General features: G+C 47.6%; 3 protein-coding genes across 3 annotated transcripts; 2 read left to right on the top strand and 1 right to left on the bottom strand.

The window, feature by feature from the left end:
• The first annotated feature begins 2,081 nt into the window (after positions 1 to 2,081).
• Positions 2,082 to 3,192, top strand: LOC100283796 (prenylated Rab receptor 2). The gene has a single exon (NM_001156695.2). It carries the CDS (start codon positions 2,209 to 2,211, stop codon positions 3,028 to 3,030), a length of 822 nt encoding a protein of 273 aa, NP_001150167.2. The 5' UTR covers positions 2,082 to 2,208; the 3' UTR covers positions 3,031 to 3,192.
• A 750-nt stretch (positions 3,193 to 3,942) lies between these two features.
• LOC100285109 (uncharacterized) lies at positions 3,943 to 11,352 on the bottom strand. Its single transcript, NM_001367334.1, has 7 exons — positions 11,214 to 11,352; positions 9,193 to 9,292; positions 8,029 to 8,443; positions 7,515 to 7,918; positions 7,326 to 7,376; positions 6,916 to 6,988; positions 3,943 to 4,318 (listed from the first exon to the last, which is right to left on the bottom strand). Exons 1-7 carry the CDS (start codon positions 11,332 to 11,334, stop codon positions 4,109 to 4,111), a joined length of 1,374 nt encoding a protein of 457 aa, NP_001354263.1. The 5' UTR covers positions 11,335 to 11,352; the 3' UTR covers positions 3,943 to 4,108.
• Positions 4,851 to 6,871, top strand: LOC100284506 (CDK-activating kinase assembly factor MAT1 family protein). The gene is made up of 5 exons (NM_001157401.2): positions 4,851 to 5,195; positions 5,289 to 5,362; positions 5,450 to 5,553; positions 5,695 to 5,763; positions 6,367 to 6,871. The coding sequence occupies exons 1-5, from the start codon at positions 5,122 to 5,124 to the stop codon at positions 6,628 to 6,630; spliced, it is 585 nt and encodes a 194-aa protein (NP_001150873.1). The 5' UTR covers positions 4,851 to 5,121; the 3' UTR covers positions 6,631 to 6,871.
• Positions 11,353 to 20,128: the final 8,776 nt, after the last annotated feature.

The raw sequence follows: 20,128 nt of genomic DNA, 5'->3' as shown, positions 1-20,128 counted from the left end.
ATATCACCCACCACCCTCCCTCTTGATTCTAGAACATCCTCCTTTGTATCTCAGTAATGTTTTCAGCCAAATTTATTTTATCTCAAATAATCAAGCAAGCACAGAATTGACCATGGGATGGGTTGTCGCATGTCAGAGGGAACAAGGGAAGGATGATAGCTTGGCCATGTCATGTTAGCATAGTATAGGCAGTACATCACAAGCATAATAATAGAGATGGTAGATGAGCAAAGTGTTTCCTATATCCCCTCATGCAGATATAATTGTAGAAATGCCAATGACAGGGCATCTTGTCTTTCTCCCGAGCACGGCAAAGAGTCTTCTAAGGTGTTGCTGTAGAAAAAAGGGTGCCAGGCCTTTCCAGAAAATAGAGTTTGATCTATAGACAGAATCAATACAAGACCACACTGGAGTACTCGCTATGTAGAGGTCCGTTGCCAGCCTCCTACCCACCGATAGCCAGGATATGATGATGGTATTGCAGAATTCTACACCACACTTTCCATTCTAGTAGTTCAGTAGCTTGAGATCAGAATTCTAGAACTAACATGTTCCTCAGTTCAGCCTACCTGCAGCTGTTGTGCTCTTATTCATTCATCCACCAGAGCCCAGGAACTAACCAATGGCTCTATGCCTCTATAACTGGCATCACACGTGGAGCCTCCTTCACATACTCCATGGTTGAAAGGAATGTTTGTGGTGGCTGAAAATAAGATAAATCAAACCTGAGTATCCAGAGAATTTAGGATAAGTCTTATGTAGTGCTAATTTGCACCATTTGATCTTACAGGGGACACAAAACCAGAAGTGGAGCTTGGTTGTCGATGGCCCACAAATTGACCCTGTGAACACAAGGCGGTAGTACTGCACGGCCTAGGCGGTGAGCCCCATCGCGGCGGACACCACCAACACGACACACGTGGAGCAGCGCCAGGCTCGACGACCACCGCAACGCCTTGCCCAGTTCCGACGCCGGGAGAGACAAGAGGAGACGCTGCGGACGTGACAGGAGAAGCGGGAAAGATTGGTGGCGAGCGCGGGACTGCACGAGACATCTCTAGCGGCTACCGCCATGACAAGAGATGGATTGGATGCCCCTGCCAATTCGGTTGCGGTGGTCGCTGGTTCCTCCACCGCGGCAGCTGGTTCCTTCGAGGCAGCTGCCTTGCCTGAGAGTGTTCTTCGACCAGAGGGCCGCCCAAAGATGGCTGACATCGGCGTCGCCGTGTATGGAGTGCTGGTTGGTGGCTTGAGGCCTAGGGTTTTGTGAAATTGATGAGTAGCGCGATGATGGCTCGAAGGAAGGATAGCTCGCGGGACTGGAGGTAGCGACAGATCTGTTGAGGATGGTGGGCGGGGGGCGAGGACTGATATGGGGGGGTGCAGGCGCGTTGTCCGATTTAGGAGTAGGAGAAATGGCCGACCTAGGGGGAAGAGAACCAGGTGGTGCCAACCGCCACACACGTCGGGGGACTCCATCGCCACTGCGGTGCAGAGGAGTGGAGGGAACCCAGAGAGGTGGAGGCGCCATTGGGTGTGTGTTGATGAGGATCTGCCGTCGCGGTTGGGGGTTGCACGAGCGTGGGCGAGGAGCAGCGCATCGGGCGGCACCGCAACCAATCCCATCCGTGTCACCATCGATTCCGCTGGGAGGAATGGGAGATGAGGAGGTGGGAGGAGAGGCGGCGACCATGTCGTGGTGGAGCGGTGTAGGCTGGTCTAGGAGGCGAGGACACATGGAGCAGAGGCGGATGGGGAGACGGTGAGGGCGCAAAGCGTAGAGACAGAGGAAGGGAGTGGACACGGGGTGAGAGAGGGGAAGGACGACGCTTGACTCGGCGGCTCGGGGGCGAGGGCATCGCAGACGGAAGACAGAGGCGAGGCGGGGGCACGGAGGTGTGGACGCACTTGTTAGCTTCTTAATAGAGTAGTATAGATTAGACCAAATGATTATGATGTCAACACGATTTGGGATCCGTGTACCAACGGGTGCTTTGCCACGAAGCAAATCCAGTTTCCTCCCCACAAATAGAGCCCGCCCAGCGACGGGCGGATCGTGGACGTGGCCCGTTTCGTAAAGCCAAGGACTCAAATCTCCTCAACCAGAACCAGCGAAGCGTGCGTGGACGCGTCCTATTCTTCTTCCCTCCCCGACCTTTCCCCAACTTCTCCCTCCTTCAAATCCGATCTCCCCGCAAGGCCGCAATCATGCGCAACTCCACCGCCGCCCAGCCCTCTACTCCCTCCTCCGCCCCCGTCATGTCCGGCTCAGGCCCCGCTTACGTGGCGCCGGCCTCTTCCACCCCCGTCGGCGGCGGATACACCTACCCGGCGCCGGCCTCCTCCGGGGGCAGCGCCGGCTACGCCAGGATCCCGACCTACCCCGCGCCCCCGTCGTCGTACCCCGCCACCAACCCTCCCACGCCGCAGGTCTCCACCAACGCCCCGGTCCAGGACCCCACGGCGCCGCCGTCTCCGCTGGCCAAGGCGGGCGAGCTCGTCGCGCGGCTCCGCGAGCAGGGCCAGGCGCTGATGGCGGCGCGCCGGCCCTGGGCCGAGGTCTTCCGCGCGGCGGCCTTCTCCAGGCCACCGTCGCTCGGGGAGGCGCTCGCCCGGACGCGCCGCAACGCCGCCTACTTCCGCGCCAACTACGCGCTGGCCGTGCTCGCCGCCGTGGCGGCCTCGCTGCTCTGGCACCCCGGCACGCTGCTCGCGCTCGTCCTCCTCTGCGCCGCCTGGTTCTTCCTCTACTTCGCGCGGGCGCGGGTGAACCAGCCGCTCAGGGTCCTGGGGACGGAGTTCGACGACGGGACCGTGCTCGCCGCGCTCTGCGGGGTCACCGTCGTCGCCTTGCTCTTCACCAGCGTCGGCTGGAACGTCGTGGGCTCCGTCATGGTCGGGGGCGCGCTGGTCGGCGCGCACGCCGCGCTCAGGACCACCGACGACCTCTTCCTCACGGAGCAGGAGGCCGCCGGGGACGGGCTGGTGGCAGCCGGGCCCATCTTGCCCACCTATGTCCGCATCGTTTGATTCATTCGCGCAGCTGGGCGGTGTCATTCATCAATCTTGATGTTATTGCTTGCAGACAGTAGCAATTTTCCTTGTAATTACCATCACGATGATGTCTGATATTGGTTGTGGGTGTGTAAAGATCTATATTTGTTCAGAAAGACAACTGCGATATCGCGCACATTCTAGTTTCGATGCTTCAAGATCTGACTTGCATAGATCCGTCCTTCTACTACCCTGCAGTGCATGTCCAGCACCTTGGACCTTCACTGTATCTCTATGAAGTATCATGTCATGGCCTCACTGGTAAACTTGTGTTCTCGTCTGTAGTTCTGTGCAGTTATTCGTCATGCTGTTATTCGTTCTTATGTACTGTAGCAGTTAGTTGTGTCATCGGACATTTTGCTTGCTGTGACGGTTATCTATTTCTGAGCAGCAATTACAAGTCAAATCTCCGAGTTCGTTCCTTCTGCATAATTCCAGAGGCGAAAGGGTGGTGGGATTCCATTTTCAAATGCTATTCACTTTTTGTAAACAGTTTTACAGGCAAAAGGCTGATTCAATACTGGCTGATCATCTCTCTATACTATAGCCTCTAATGCATCAACGCTCTGATATTTCGATCTACTAGCAGCAATACGTACGTACTATTGTCCTGGTTTTGCTGAATTTCTCTATCCTGCACAAACGAACAGCTTGTCGTCAGGGCAACAGTTGTTTCATAGGCTAACATCTAACCCAGCAAATCTCAGCTGCGACGGCATCACTAAAAACTTGGTTAACTGAGGTGTTTAAATCCACTAAAAGCTGGTTTTGGTAGCTAACTAGTACGCTTATGGTATCCGGGCTTCAACAACAGATGGTCAAAGTCAACACCGCTGCGTCGGCTTTGCTTGGCACAAGGAAAAGTCAGAACAAAAGCCGCCTCGCTTGTATACATAAAATGAGTAAAAGAAAAGTCTGAAATGAGTAAAAGAAAACTGTTTTATCATACACGGCTAAACTGGTTGGGGATGGAGGACCGAGGACAAGAGCGGACGACGGACGGAAGAGTGCAGCTCAGGCTCCACAGCGGAGCGGAGCCACCCTTGCAAGCTGATCAGGAGGGCTCCGGAGGCACCGCGACGGTGCCGGGCGCCAAATAAGGGTGGCGGCGGCGACGGAAGCCCAGCTCTATGACGAACTCCTTGGCTGGCGCACCCACCAATGCCTCCACGGGCTCTGCCGGCTGTCTACGATGCCACAGTTCCATCAGCCCATGCAGCGTGCTCGAGGGGCAGATTGGCTCGCCGTGGCAGATGATCTCCACCTGCAGTTGGTTTACAGGGATCAGAGAATAGGACGGGATCAATCGGAATCCCTGTCGTCTACACCAGAATCACTAGTGCCTTCTTCTTTGCATGAACTCGAAGCACTAGTGCAAAGAAGAACAGGAAAGATACTAAGGGGTTCAAGTATATGGACGTCATCAGTCCATGGTTACTCTCTAGGTCTCTAGGAGATTTCCAACTGAAATTGATACGCAGAAGGAACGCGAAATAGATGACAAAAAAGACTAATTTGCAGTTGCAGGGGACAGGACAACACAATCCGTCGGGCGGTCGGGCCTGTTCGAGTTTTGCAGCATTGGCAGGGGCGGCCCAGTACAAGCGAGCGAATAGGCCCAGCCGCGTCTCCGCCTCCACTCCGCCAGCCGCCAGCCAGTAGCCGCGTGCCCGCGTCGCGTCCAGCCGCCGCTCGCCCGCTCCGCTCACCGTCTCTGCCTCCTCTCGCGCAGATCCGCCCCTGGCCAAGACCATCGCGTCCCTCTTCCTGGACTCCGGGGAGTCGTCCTTCGCCAACTCCTCGGCGCGGACGACGCGCCACGTGGACTGCGCGTCCGACAGCCAGTCCACCGAGTCCGAGGCCCCGGCGGCCGACGACTTCGCGGACGCCATCGTCCGGGGGCTCCGCTCCGACGACCGCCTCCTCTTCGAGCCCCACGGGCCCTCCAGCTCCATCCTCGAGAGGAAGCCTCCGGCGGCGCCTGCCCTGCGGCCGCGAGCGGCGGCGTCCTCCTCTCGTCCTTCGTTGACGGCGTCGCGGTGGCGTTCGACTCCGCCGACCCGTCAGATGGTGATGGTGTCAGGCGGCGGGGGTAACGCGTGGGCGAAGGAGATGACCCTCCGCCGCAGGATAGCCAGCATGTGCGCTCCACACCCTTAAGCAATCTCTCTGAGAAAAGGGATTCTTTTCTATCAAGCTGCTAACGTCCATTATTTGTATGGATTTGGGTTCAGATTCAACAAGACGCAGGAACACTTCCCTACTCTGAAGGACTACAACGATTATCTGGAAGAAGTTGAGGATATGAGTGAGTTGTTTCCCATGTTCGTTAATCTATTATTCTTGAATTATACAGTTGGGAAAAAACTTAGCAGGTTTGAATTTTCTTGTCAAGCTTTCAACCTGATCGAAGGGATAGATGTCGAGGAGATTGAAGCAAAAATTGCAAGATACCAACAGGAAAATGCGGAGCAGATATACTTGTCCAGAGCTAAAAGGGTGTGTTTTGTCATGATCCGTGTTATAGTCTTATGGAGTACCAAAATTCCTGTTGAAATGTTTTACTCTAACATTTGACATACCCATATATCTGATTGAGAAAATTTATCTTCCATGTAATAATAGTGTGTTCCTTTGTAGGCAGAAGATCTTGCGGCAGCACTTAAAGCAAGCAGGATGAACCCCGTAAAGGCCGAGGCCAATGATACGGTCAGTAGATATCTTCGAGATATATGTTTCCTTAGTAAATTAACTGTGAAGGTTATAAAATATGGGTTTTCTTTAGCTTAGAAATCCGATAGTCTGATAGCTGGTTGTGTAAGTACACGAGCAATCCCATCATGCTGGTGTTACTGGTAAGTTACTTGCATCGGAAATATTTGGCACTAGTATTTAGCATGTCAACCAGGCAAACTTCTAGTAAACATCATGAGGATATGGTAGTGATGAAATGCTGAATCATGAAGTGACAGCTTTCAGATTTATCACCTTGACATCTTATCAACATGTTCTATTGGAAATTGTGATCATAATCACAGTATTGGATGTGGATGTATGCTTTGCACTAGAAAATAAAATTAATTATGCAGGAGTGGTGATTTAGTGGTCAAAGGGGCAATTGAGTTTTAGGGTACGCAAGAATTTGCTATATATATAGAATTCTAGATGCATAACAGAATGGATGTAGCGAAAAAGTCAAAGCGGCTTAGAATTTGGAACGAGAGGGAGTACTATTTTTTTCTTGAGATGTTGATGCATTGATGCTGTGTTGGTGTAAATGCCAACACTTGGTGCTCTTGCAATCTGTAACAGGCTGCTGGGAGTTCTCAGGGTATTAGTGGCGGGGCAGGAGTTCAGGGCCAGTATGCACCTGCCGCTGTTCTTGGGGGAGTGGCTCAGCCCCGCCCCACAGGTATGGCGCCCCAACTAATCGGCAGTGGGTCGGATCCCCTGCAAGGAGACGACGAGGAGACCAGGAGACTACGCGCAGAGCGAGCAGCACGGGCTGGCGGATGGACTGCTGAATTGAGCAAGAGAAGAGCGCTTGAGGAGGCGTTTAGCGCCATATTCATCTAGGATTAGATCAAAAGGCAACACATGGTCTGCATTGGCATTGGTAAAACCTGCACTAGTTCTGCAGGGCAAAGAATAAGAACTACTCAATCAGATGCCGCCATGCAAAAGTTAAAATGTGTCTCTATCCATGGCAGGGCTACTCTAAAACTAACTAAATATATTACTAGTGGTCTTTCACATTTGCATGGTTGGTCTTATTGTGACCGGCAAGTCAGTAAGTGGGCAGCCGAGCCTTTTGTTCTGGTACTAGCAAAAATGGAAGTGTAGCGACATCTGAGTAATCACCTCGTTTTCATTAGCTAGATCCAGCTTCTTCATGATGTACCTCTGTACAGAAGAAATCTGCAAACTGCGGTCTCTGAAACAAAGACAAAAAATTAAACCAGTGAAAAGAAATAAATGTCAGGGAACAGAACACGCCTTAGTACTGAGGGAAAAAAATCTCAGTGCACACATAACAAGTTAAGAATGGTCCAAAGAAGTTCATAACATATCTGCGCCCCGGTACGTTGAACAAATATACCAGAGCTCAAACTAATCAGGAGATGCGGAGATGGTAACATTACTACGGCCATGTACATTGAACAGCCTGGAGCAGACTGATTGGGCAAAGAATTGGACAACTCTAAACTATGAACAAGAGCTTCCGAGCATGATAACAGTCAAATGAAATTACAGGACTAAATGGAACTCACTTGATTCTCATGTAACTCTTTGATAACTGAGGCAGTTGTGGATCTTCTTTCCTGAAAACCAGTTAGCGTTTTGACTAAAAACTCAAAAATGACATATGGTTATCATCACAATCATTAGTTCATTATGAATACTTAAAAAACGACTTTCCTCAGCTTCTAAGAATGCAACAGTTCATTATGAATACTTACTGGTTAGGCAAAGAAATTAACAAGAACCACACCGGAGTAGTTATTGGATCACGCACATCGCTTGCAGAACCAAGCAAACATTGGTACGAATCATCGTCTGCTGTTGTTTTGTCTTTCAATGGTGAAGATTCTGGAGAACTGCCGTTATCTTTCTCTTTAAGATTTGAGTTATTTGAATGTTCTCTCACAGTTGTCCCAGGAATAACCACTTTGTTGTCTGCCTCTGCTTTCCTTGTAGGGAGTTCGTCCTCTTTCTTTTTTATTTGCTCTTCATTGACAGCATGGATTTTGGGAGTTGACCTAGGTATTTTTGAATACTTACGGAGCTCATCCTTGTCAGCTGTCGTGCCATTCTTTCTATTTTCAGAAGATGGTTTACTTGAAACATCTACATCTGTATTTTGCTGTTTTGCGGCATAATGATGTGTCAGAACAAGCCATTTTTAAAAGAGACACGTAACTTTGACATGAAATAATGTGATGGTACTGATATCAGATTGTTCATCATATTTACCTGTTTTCTGTTTGCTGATGTTGCTGCCCTGGTCGACTGTTTTGCCGAAGTTTTCCTGGTCTTCTTTAGATCTTGATTTTCAGTTTTGTTTGCAGCTGATGCTACATTGGTAGATTGTGATGCACAACTTTTATCAGTCTTCTGATCTCGATTTTCAAATTTAGTTGGTAATTGCATGGTTCCATTATTGATGGGAGAAGCTGCACTAGAAGCTACTGTCTTTCTTTTAGCTTTGGTTCTCTTTCCAGTCAAACCAGTCCGCTTTACTACGCTCCTTGGAGTGTCAACCACCAAGGAAGAAAGGGACCTTTGTTTTCTCTTTGCTGGCAATGTTGTTAGAGACTTTGGAGAATCAGCATTTATCTTTTTAATTGGAAATACCTTATTCCTGATATCTTGAAGGTTGTGGTCAGGCCTTCAAACAAGAAAATGATCATGGTTAGGTAGCACCAATTCATAGTTGATCAGTCGATGCACTAGACATATATAAGAAGCTGCAGCGCTATGGCCAAAAATTCTGTTTCACTCAATAAAAAAGGGGGCACTTGAGACAAAAAAAATATTCGAAAAAAACTACAGTGCAAAACATAGGCAGTGAGCATGAGCATAAGAAATGGTTTTCAATCAGATATTATATGCCAACAACAGAGCATGTCATAGTCAAACTATTAATAGAACACGGACTAAACACTGCTTCAATAAATGTTATATGCGAATATGCGATTTAAAAGGAAACAACACTGTAGAAGAAAAGTTAACCTTTATACTCCAAGTACTCTAAACGTTAAACCTAAAAGTCCAAGCTATAGTTATGACAGAGCTCACTTGTCTGAAACTCTGAATTGCATGTATCCTAGGCAAAAAGAACTACATATGAGCTTTATCCATTACGATATTCTCTGTAATACTTTCTCTGCACTTTGACCATCCCTCGATCTTGGTGCCATTACTGGCCGAATTTGTCAGAGAAGTTTTCGAGATACGAAGTTTTACTATTCATTTGCAATAGCATGATGCATAGGACTTCACATCATACTAATGCTTCATCTTAATGGTTGTGCTTGTACAAGAAGTTAAAAGCAGAAAGCATTGCCAGAATGGGGTAAGGAGAAAGGAGAAACTATGTTTTACAGAAGAAACTCACAAGTTAGAAAACTAGTTCACCTGAGTTTCTCTTCAGGATCGCAGCCAAGATCAATGTTGCAGACTGGGCAACAGTCAGCGTCGTCATCATTTATTTTCTCCACAATGCAGTCCCGGCAAACTGTCAGAGACATAGTAATAGGAGAAATTCTAATAAGACAAACCAGATTCAGAAAGAGGTTTAAAGCAACTGATAGCGGTAGCAACACGTGAACTTCTTTCACAGTAACTAGTAACTTGCAATGTTTGTCACAAACTCTGCAAACTCCTGCCTATAATGTTGTGGCAAACCACAGATTACAAGAAGCTGCTAGCACAACGCAGCAAGGATTTCAGCAACATAGAGGAATCAAAGAGAGCAAAACACAACACGATGCAGGTTAAGCAGCCGAAACGACGATTGCCGTGCGGCGACTAGCTCCTGCCCAGTGAAGTGTTTCCTTTGGTCTCTGGTTGCTACTACAAATCTAGAATATGTGCTGTAATGTGTTCCACCATGGTTCACATCTATGATACATTCATGGTGCAGCAGCATTGCCTGACTTAATATATTCAATGAAACCAAGAAATGTTTTATCGATCAAAGAATGCTGCAGAACTGCAGATCAAACCATATAGCATGAACACTGCAACTAATTTCCTTATACAAGTCCCAACTCTTCAACAAATAAATACTACGGACTAGAAGGCAGTGATCACAGCATCCAACTGAGATCCAATTCCCATTCTATCAATAATAAGCATGAGTACTCCAGCTGATCGGAGACCACGTTTCTAATCAGAAGCAGGCCAGAATGGCACCCTTCTTAAACTTCCCGACCGTTAACGAACAGACAGGAAGCTTCTAGAATGCCTCGATGCATGACACCCATACATTCTGCAACAAGTGCCACCGCTTTACAGCCTTTTCCCATGGCACTAAAAGCTCAGCGGTCCGCAAGCGTTCGTCCATGCACCGAAACTTGTTCGATCACCCCGTCAGGGATCGTGAATGGGAGACAGAACCACGAGGATGTGTGCCACCGGCGGTCACCGCCGAGGGTATGCTCAGGGCCAAGATAACTTGCGGCACGCTTCCGGCGTCCCAACGGTTGTTCCGAGTCAAGACAGCGAATAGCCTGCAGCGGCGTTGATGAAACCTGGGAGCCGCCTGAGTGCCGCTGCTTCGCAGCATTGCCAACTCGGCAGACAGGCATGGGAAGAACCGAGCACACTGGAACGAGGTAAGGTACACAGCGGTGGCGAGAAACCGAACGCTGGGAGCCGCCTGAGTGCCGCTGCTTCGCAGCATTGCCAACTCGGCAGACAGGCATGTCAAGAACCGAGCACACTGGAACGAGGTAAGGTACACAGCGGTGGCGAGAAACCGAACGCGGGCGCGCCGTAGACGGGAGCTCGGGGCCGTCCCGGGTAGCTCCCGCGGCAGCTGGCGCGTAGCTCAGCGCCTCAGCGTCGACAAAGCAGACGCGGTTCAGGAGAAAGCCCGCGCCTTTTGGACCTCGTGCAGATCAAGGGGGGCGCAACGGGACACCTCGGGATCGTCAACAACGAGCAGAGAGAACACTAGATGCACCGTGGCGACGTGGGAAGAAGAACCATCACCGGGAGCGCTGGGCACGAAACCCCGGCTCCCGATGAGCTCCTACTCTCCAATGGGCAACGGCAACGCCGGCCACGGGGAAGCAAACGCGAACGCGGCGGAAGGTGACCACCACCACGTACGAGATGGACGCGCGCGACGAAAGGCACGACCACAATCCACGCGAAAGGCGGCGCGTTCGCCACCCTCCTGGGACCAAAGAACTCGCATCGGACGCCAGCCCGATCGCCGGGAGAATCTGAACGAGAGAACAAGAAGAATCTGACACCAAAGCGAAGGACGCAAACGCGCGGAGATGAGCTCCCGCGAGTCCGCGACCACGAGGGGGCGGCGCGGGTGGGGAAACCATGCCGGCCTCCAGCGCGGACGCGGATAGAGAGCTCGAACGAACGAACGAACGGGACAGAGACGGCCAGGAAGGGAGAGAGGAGAGGGAACTTACATGTGTGGAGGCACAGGGCTACGGCGGTGGCCTCCCTGAGAAGTCCCCGGCAGAGCGGGCACGTCATGCACGCGGCAAGCGCCTCCCGCCGCACGCGGGCCAACCGCCTCGCGGCCCTCATCCCTTAGGCTCGTCCTGGGCGGCCGCCGAGCAGCAGCTCCTCCCTCCTCCTCTTCCTCCTCCGGACCCGTGGGATGCACGGGTTCGGCTGCGTCGGAGCCTCGGCCTCAGGAAGACGCGGCGCGGGGAGGCGTATCTGAGGACAATCCACGGACGTGCGGCGGTGTTGGTGGCTTCTCTGCTGCGGAATCGGACAGCGGCGGCGGCGGAGCTCCGGCGAGGCGCGGGGTGCGCGAAGGAGAACGGGCTGAAGAGTCGTGTGTATAAATAGAGGGGTAGCCGTGGATTTCGTGTGGGCGTCGCCGGGTGCCCGTAGCGCAGCGGCGCAGCCCCAGGCCCCACGGGCCAGTCGTCCAGGAGCTAGCTCTGTCACGCGCCACGTAGGAAGACATATGTTGGGCACTTTTTTTTCCTCCATGCGAGAAAACGATCTCACTCACCGCCTTTAGCAACCATGTTTCTCAAAATCATAGTTTTATAATACTATGTTTTATAATTATCATGACAATACCGTAGTTTTATCAGCTCCAAAAATATCATGTTTTAAAAAAACATTGTTTTAAATACAACATTATAAATTATGATATCAGTTAAAAGCTAATCGTGCCATGAAAACTTTGAGTTGAAGTGGAGTTTTCAATACTCCAAAAATATCATATTAACTAGTTTATCATAATTTTTAAAACATAATTTTTAAAATTGCAACCAGACACCTCATCACATAAAATACTACGGTATTATTCAAAACCATTGTATCGCATTGAAATTGTAAAATATACTTCACTTCCAAACATTCTCGAAAATTTTCAGCTAACTCGCCGTCACACCTAACAAATTTCTCCTTTAACCCCCTCGGTTCAGAATTTGAGTTTCTAAACTAACTTTTAACATAACATGGTTCAAGGGGTACTTCATCCGTTTTTATTTGTAGTTTTATACGCCATGTTAGCTTTGTTGTTAGTCAAGCTACTACTACTATTATTGACCACCTCCACCTGTTAAAAAAATCCTTGTGGAAATATAATATGTAAATTATAAATTATGAAAGTAGTTTTATATTATCTAATAAAGATAGAAAAAACAGAGGAAGTAATAATAAATTCTGATGTGCCAGAAAATGGGTACTAGAATGTATAAAACAACTAGTTCCCTCTAGGGATGGCAATGGGTACCCGAAACCCGATGAGTAAAAACCCTATTAGGGCACGGGTATGACGGATTTTGATACACATGGGTATTTTATTGGGTCATTTGTTATGCCCATCGGGTACGGTGGGCGTGGGTATGTTCTCTGTTGCCCCCATACCCGCTACCCGATAGGGAACCCGCTAATATATGACACGTGGGTCCGGATTTATATGTCTCATATAAAATGAATTTGCTCTCGCTATTTGCTAACCCTAAGAATCAATGCTATGTTTTGTGTGATTTGAAGGCATGACGTTGCCATTTAATGTTGAATATTGTTGAACCTGTGATAAAATTATGTTGGGTTCGATACATTTGTTATGCTGGTACTTATTATTGCGATTCAAATGATCATGTCTATCATAATGTTAATGGGTATGAGTATGACGTAATTTTGTACCATGATGGGTAGTGGGTATGAATATGGGTCAATTTTTCCTAGTGGGTATGAATATGGCTTCGTGTGCCCACTGGGTACCTTACCCACTGGCATCCCTAGTTCCCTCGCATGGGTATAGTAGATAGATTATCCAACGTCCTGCACGTAGCTTTCGCTCCCCTTGCTCACAAAACACACCAATTTCATGGTGGCATTTCCTTTTGGACACCTTCTACGTTTGAGTTGGCGGCAATCGTATACGTACGCTGGCAGTTTCATTTTTCTTTTCTTTTACCAAGACCTGATAAACCGCCGCCGGTGAGGTTTCACGTGACTACAGTAGCATTGTGGCAGCTCTCCTTTCTTCATGCCTTTTCTTCCGTGGATGGAGGTCGGAGGAGAGCAGGTTGTTTCAGTTTCAACTCAGTCTTGTGTCTCGGACTCGGGGTTGCTCTGTACCTCGACGTCAGCCTGCCGGTGATGTTACTCATGTTTTCTATCTAAAACATTATTTTATACTTACTGTATCAATGCTAAGAATGTGAGCTGAATTTTTTAGGTCACCACAAGTACGGTCTGAAAATAGAAGCTCCAAACAGTGTCCATCATGAAATGATATAGACGGTACTAGCACGACCTAAAGTCAGACATAGAATGGGCCTCAAATTTCGGGCTACCGGACCCTGGCTCAGCCCGCAGCGTGGAAAAGGCTTGGACCGGTCTAGCCCGATATAGCCCACAATGTTTAATTCCTTTAATTTGGTAATGTATGAGCTTTATGTGATTGTAATATTTAAGTTTTATATGGTCCAAAAATATGAGGCATGTCTGGGTTTGTATGTCTCGATGAAGGCTCGACGTGCTTTAGAGCTAGATTAGATCACTGTTTATATTCTTTGAACTGACACATCTTTTTTTTTGGGGATTCTCTGCCTAAAATCTGTTTGGCCCGAAGTACCATGGGTCTCGGCCGTGCCGCTTAGCTCGGTCCAATTCTTAGCACTAGACTCTAGTATTGGTAAGCTGGTGCATAATTACTAGGGCCGGAAAAAAAGAAGCGCTACAGCAGCAGGCAATATGTCGTGCTGCTCTGGCGTCTGGGTACTGAGCAGTGACCATGGGCCATGGCCACATCTGATTGCGCGCACCCGCGGCCTGTAGCTGCGTCCGAAAAGCAGCTTTCTGAAACCGCTAGCCCTAGATGATGGGGCGGCTTTGGTTTCTTCTGATAAATATTACTCCCTCCGTTTCTTTTTAGTTGTCGCTGGATAGTTAATTTTTGCACTATCTAGCGACAACTAAAACGAAACGGAGGAAGTAGTATATAGTAAGTATTAAGAAATAGATGCACAAGGAGCCCTCGCCCCTGGGTCGCATCAGGTCTTTGGTTTTAGTGGGGATAAAAAAGAACGTGTCAGCTCCCGTCGCTTTATGATGATGTCAATGGAAGAAGATAGGAGACAGCTTTTAGCTTTTATTTTAATGGCTAGTTTGAAAAAAATCTATTTTTTAAGAAAAATGAATTAATTTTCGATAAAAATGGAAATTCATTAGAAAAACAGGGTTCCCAAACTAGCTCTAAAGAACAGAATTGGTAGGAGTTAGCCGAGTAATTTGAGAGGATGATTTCGGGTAGTACTTCAAAAATCTGCTACAGTATGAGATTACTCTAGTTTGGCTCACAACACAGGCCACTGACGAAACGAAATGTGTATGAGGGCTCCTTCGGTTAAGACTGTCTCCAGTAGTATCCCCTAAATTTCATCCTCTAAAGAAATATTCTCTGTCATTTACAGAACACTCTAAAAAAATTTTACCCTCTAAATTTTCTTCATCTCCAGCAACGTTCTCTAAATTTCGTCCTCTATATCCATAGTATAACAGAATCCATAAACTACAATATTTATTCAATGTTTTTCTTTTATTTCACTAGGAATAATCGTACAAAGACGTAATTAATTTTATTTTCTCAGTATCTACTCCAACCCACTAGAACGAGTGAGGACCATCATCTAACATCGTGCCAGAGAAGAAAAGGCGAATGAAAAAAAGAACAGAGTAGCGCTACACCGGCTTGAGCACATCGTCGAGCACCATCTGCGTGTCATCCTCGGCATCGCCTGCGTTGCCTGCTACACGAGAGCTGATTCAAACTTCGGCTGCTACACGAGTTCGAGGATGGAGCAGAGGATGGAAGCTTCAGCATGACCTCGACGGCGAGCGGCGGTGCCTGTATGGCCTTGGGCATCCCCGACGGCGCTGTGCCTGCGGGCAGGGAAGAACAACATGACGAGCGCGTTCCATACCGCCTTGAGCTCGTGTTCGGCGACTCGACGAAGTGCACGGTCGCTGAAAGGGAATTAGGCTTACACCTATTTCCTAAATGATTTTGGTGGTTGAATTGCCCAACACAAATAATTGGACTAACTAGTTTGCTCTAGATTATATGATCTACAGGTGCCAAAGGTTCATCTACAACTATACTAAATCGACTGTCCGGAATACCGTAGATTATTCCGGACAGGAGAAGCTTTTTGGAAAAACATACCAAGCGCGGACCGTCCGGGCCCTTACGGCGGACCGTCCGCAACACCAGGATGACCCTCGGACAGAACCAATGCAAAAATCCAAGTCTGCACTACGGACAGTCCGGAGGAAAAGCAAGGACCATCCGTGACCTCGCGCGGACCGTCCGGCCTCAGGCGCGGACCGTCCGGTAGGTGAGGAACCGAAAAACCCGAAGGTGACGGGTTCGGAAAAATGAATTATAGCGTCCTCGCGGACCGTCCGGGTGCACGACCGGACCGTCCGCGACTGGCTTTATCTGACATCTGACGACGCATTAAATGTAATATAGTCGTTGATATAGCCGTTACTGCTGACCGTTGCGTTTTCAGTCGTTGATCTACAGGCGCGGACCGTCCGGACCAGGCGGGCGGACCGTCCGCGGTCGGCAGAATGGAGCAATGGCTAGGAAGTAGTTGGTGGCTATAAATACAACCCCAACCACCTCCATTTATAAGTGCAATCAACCCCAAGTAAGGGTTTTGGTGATTTAATGACAAAACAAATAAGGGTACTAACAGTTTTTGTTCTCAGTGTTTGATTAGAAGGAAACAGGAACTTAAGGAAGCAACAAGGACTTCATGCAACGGACGTATAAAATTTATGTAAAATCTTGTGTTGCATGATGTAATTCTCCCTTGTTCTTTTCCGCACAGGTACATGTGTTTGCTATAGCTCAACTCCTCTAATTCAAAAGCTATTTTTGAAAACCAAAAATTACTTTAACATTATTTGGTTGACCATGGTTTGGGTTGAGAAACCTAGAGTGTTCTTGCTGAAAAGCAGCTGAACTTCAACTGCAGCTGAGCTTTCCAGCTGAACTTAACTTCAGCTGTGATGAGCTTCTTCAGCTGCAGCTGAGCTTTTCAGCTGAGCTGGACTTCAGCTGAGTTGAACTTTCAACTCCAGCTGAACTTCAACTTCAGCTATGGACCTCTCTGACCATACCCAGCTGAACTTGCCCCCGGGCAGCTGAGCTGGGGTTTTCTCTCCAAAACTCTCTGGTCTAGACCAGCTAAACTGGTCCTGGGGGGCAGCTCAACTGGTCTCTGACCCTCTGACTTCTGATCTGCAGTCTGCCAGTTAGACTGGCAGTCAGGTCGCCAGGGGTGTCAGGGGGCGGTTCAACCGCCCTAGGGGGCGGTTCAACCGGTCCTGGCCTGTCTGACCCGCCTGCAGGTCAGTCTGCCAGTCAGTCTGGCAGTCAGACTGGCAGACAGACTGCTGACCTGTCAGGGGGCGGTTCAACCGCCCTAGGGGGCGGTTCAACCGGTTTTCAGCGGGGTTTTTGGTCAAACAACTAGTTTTTGAGCCGTGACTATAAATAGACCCCCCCTCTCTCTCTCTTCTTTATACGGCTGAACACTCACTCATTTATTGCTCACCTAACTTGAGACAAAGCACTCATCTCTCCATCTCTCTCACACTTAAATCTTCCTCAAGATTCAACCTTGTTGGAGGAGCTCTTGGGTGTGAGGTTTGTGCTTCTGCTCACGATTTGGTTTTCCTCTCCCATCTCTTTTACAAATACTTGAGCTTGTGCAAACTCCTCTTGTGCGTTCTTGGTGTTCTTGAAACCCTAGGTTTCAAGATCTTTTGAGGTTGCTTGGGAGTCTCCAAATTTGTGGACGACCCTAAGAAGTTTGTATCACCCGCTCTTTGAGCTAAGATAAGAAGAGATTGCCTTGACCTTTGTGGTCGACTTTTGGAGGATTAGGGTTGAAAAAGACCCGGCCCTTTGTGGGCTCCTCAACGGGGAGTAGGACACCTTTGTGGTGTGGCCGAACCTCGGATTAAATCTTGTGTCTTGTGTTCTTGCTTGTTTTAACTTGAGATATTTTTACTTGCAAGATTGACATAAAGATTTTTCCGTAGAGTTTATCTAGAAGTAAAATAGCCTTTACATATTCATCTTTTCATCCTCACTTAGCTATATCTTACTTCTCTCAAGAACTTGCGAATTACTTTTTCGAGTAGATTTTAGTCTAAAGTTTATAAAACAGTTGGATTGGTTCAGAGTGGTTCAACTTGCGCACGTAGCTGTTGAACCGGCCTGCACTAGTCGAACTGTGTATCTAACAATCTTTCGAAGTTTGTTGTGAAAATATTCAGATTAGCCTATTCACCCCCCCTCTAGGCTACTTTCAATTGGTATCGGAGCTTCGTACCTCGTTTTACGCTTAACCGCGTGAGGAAACGATCATGTCTACTCAACGGGACCATGTGGATCCTCTCCTCGAGGAAATCCCCATCACATCTTCCGGTGAGGAAGTGGACCCCAAGGTCCTCGACCTCGCCATGAAGATTGCTGAGAGAATGTTCCTCAAAATGAAAGAGGAAGATGCTAAGAAAAAGGCCGAAGAAGAAGAATCAAGAAGAAAGGCCGAAGAAGATAAAGGTAAGGGAACATTTGATTACAATGACGATCTAGTGGATCTTTTGGTGTCTAAGGTATTGAGCAAGGTAAGTCTCAACACCGAAGGATCATCTACCAAAAGCAAAGGTAACGAATTTAGCAAAGTTCAATTCGATTACTCTAGAAATTATATTCCCAACTTCTCTTCCGCCCCACTTGGAAAGTTACCAACTCTTAGTGAGTTGAACTATGACGAGTGGGCCGACAAGATGAAGTCGCATTTAATCGGTGTGCATCCTAGTCTTTGGGAGATTGTTAATGTAGGTATGTATAAGCCCGCCCAAGGAGAAGAGATGACTCCGGAGATGATGCAAGAGGTTCATCGCAATGCTCAAGCAGTGAGCATAATTAAAGGAAGTCTTTGTCCGGAAGAATACCGGAAAGTTCAAGGAAGAGAAGATGCCCGTGACATTTGGAATATTCTTAAAATGTCACATGAAGGAGATCCCAAAGCTAAGAGACATAGAGTTGAACCTTTGGAAAGTGAGCTTGCAAGATATGATTGGACAAAGGGTGAGTCGCTTCAATCACTCTTTGATCGGTTGATGGTGTTGGTCAACAAAATAAGAGTACTTGGAAGTGAAGATTGGAGTGACTCCAAGGTCACAAGATTATTCATGAGAGCATATAAAGAAAAGGATAAGAGTCTTGCGAGGATGATAAGGGATCGTGATGACTATGAGGATATGACGCCTCATCAATTATTTGCAAAAATTCAACAACACGAGTCCAAAGAAGCCCCCATCAAGACAAGAGACTCTCATGCCTTGATCACAAACGAACAAGACAACCCCAAGAAGAACAAAGACCACAAAGCAAAGAAAGTGGTCGAGACCTCAAGTGATGAAGATAGCTCAAGTGATGAAGACACAGCTATGTTCATCAAAACATTCAAGAAATTTGTAAGGAAGAATGACAAGTTCCAAAGGAAAGGAAAGAAGAGGGCATGCTATGAATGTGGCCAAACCGGTCATTTCATAGCGGATTGTCCTAACAAGAAGGAACAAGAAGCCAAGAAGGAATACAAGAAGGACAAGTTTAAAAAGGGAGGCAAGACCAAGGGATACTTCAAGAAGAAGAAATATGGTCAAGCCCATATTGGTGAAGAATGGAACTCCGATGAAGAGAGCTCTAGCTCCGAGGAAGAGGAAGTGGTGGCAAATGTGGCCATCCAATCTACATCAAGCGCGCAACTCTTCACCAACCTACAAGACGACTCCTACACTCCAACTTGCCTCATGGCAAAGGGAGATAAGGTAACCTTATTTAGTAATGATTTTTCAAATGATGATGATGATGATCAAATTGCCATGAAAAATAAAATGATTAAAGAATTTGGCTTGAATGGATACAATGTTATCACCAAATTAATGGAGAAGCTAGATAAAAGAAAAGCAACTCTTGATGCTCAAGAAGACTTGCTTATCCTTGAAAAGGAAAGAAACCTAGAGCTTCAAGAGTTGATTCACAATAAAGATGAAATGCTAGATGTCTTGACTAAGGAAGTCTCTTTAGTCAAGATAACTATAGAGAATAAAGATAAAGAAGTAATTAACATGAAAACCTCTATAGCTAATCTTGCAAATGAAAAGAATGCACTTGAAACAAGCATGTTAAGCTTGAATGTTCAAAATCAAGAACTTCAAGTGCAACTTGAAAATTGCAAGAACATCAATGCCTCATCTTTAGTATTTGAATCTAAGTCTAGCTCAAATGATAACTCTTGCAAACATTGTGCCAAATATCATGCTTCTTGTTGTCTAACTAACCATGCAAGGAAGAATAGCCCACAGGTGAAGGTCAAAGAAATTTTGAAAAGATGCTCTAGCAATGATGGGTTAAAGAAAGTTGAACCCAAGTACAAGTCCCTTAAGCCCAACAATGGAAGAAGGGGGCTTGGGTTCAACTCATCCAAGGAAAACCCTAGCACAGTGCATAAGGGGTGGAGATCCCCCAAGTTCATAGAGGGAACCACCCTATATGATGCCTTGGGGAGGATTCACTCCTCAAATGACAAGTCACCTCAAGTAAAGGTAAACTTGAGTTCCACAAAGAGTAAGATGAAGGAAGTGGGATCCTCAAGTGGACAACCATTTAATGCTCCCATTTCTCACTCTTATCTTTGTGATTATATGTTGACTTGGGATTTAGGGAAATTGGTTGTCAAATATGTGGGTGCCTACACTAAAAGAAAAGTCATGAAAAGAAGTGTATGGGTACCCAAGGCTATAACTAACACTGTAGGAC

Source organism: Zea mays, chromosome 5 (genome assembly GCF_902167145.1).
Source record: "Zea mays cultivar B73 chromosome 5, Zm-B73-REFERENCE-NAM-5.0, whole genome shotgun sequence".
NCBI lineage: Eukaryota > Viridiplantae > Streptophyta > Magnoliopsida > Poales > Poaceae > Zea > Zea mays.
The sequence above is the reverse complement of the archived record's forward strand: the minus strand, read 5'-3'. Positions and strand labels throughout refer to the sequence as shown.

Coding starts and splice junctions, on each gene's coding strand:
- LOC100283796 (NM_001156695.2), top strand. CDS start 2,209: ATGCGCAACTCCACCGCCGCCCAGCCCTCTACTCCCTCCTCCGCCCCC.
- LOC100284506 (NM_001157401.2), top strand. CDS start 5,122: ATGGTGATGGTGTCAGGCGGCGGGGGTAACGCGTGGGCGAAGGAGATG. Junction 5,363..5,449: donor GGAAGAAGTTGAGGATATGA/GTGAGTTGTTTC, acceptor TTTCTTGTCAAG/CTTTCAACCTGATCGAAGGG. Junction 5,764..6,366: donor AGGCCGAGGCCAATGATACG/GTCAGTAGATAT, acceptor AATCTGTAACAG/GCTGCTGGGAGTTCTCAGGG.
- LOC100285109 (NM_001367334.1), bottom strand. CDS start 11,334: ATGAGGGCCGCGAGGCGGTTGGCCCGCGTGCGGCGGGAGGCGCTTGCC. Junction 8,444..9,192: donor GATCCTGAAGAGAAACTCAG/GTGAACTAGTTT, acceptor TCTTGTTTGAAG/GCCTGACCACAACCTTCAAG. Junction 6,989..7,325: donor AAGAGTTACATGAGAATCAA/GTGAGTTCCATT, acceptor TCTTTGTTTCAG/AGACCGCAGTTTGCAGATTT.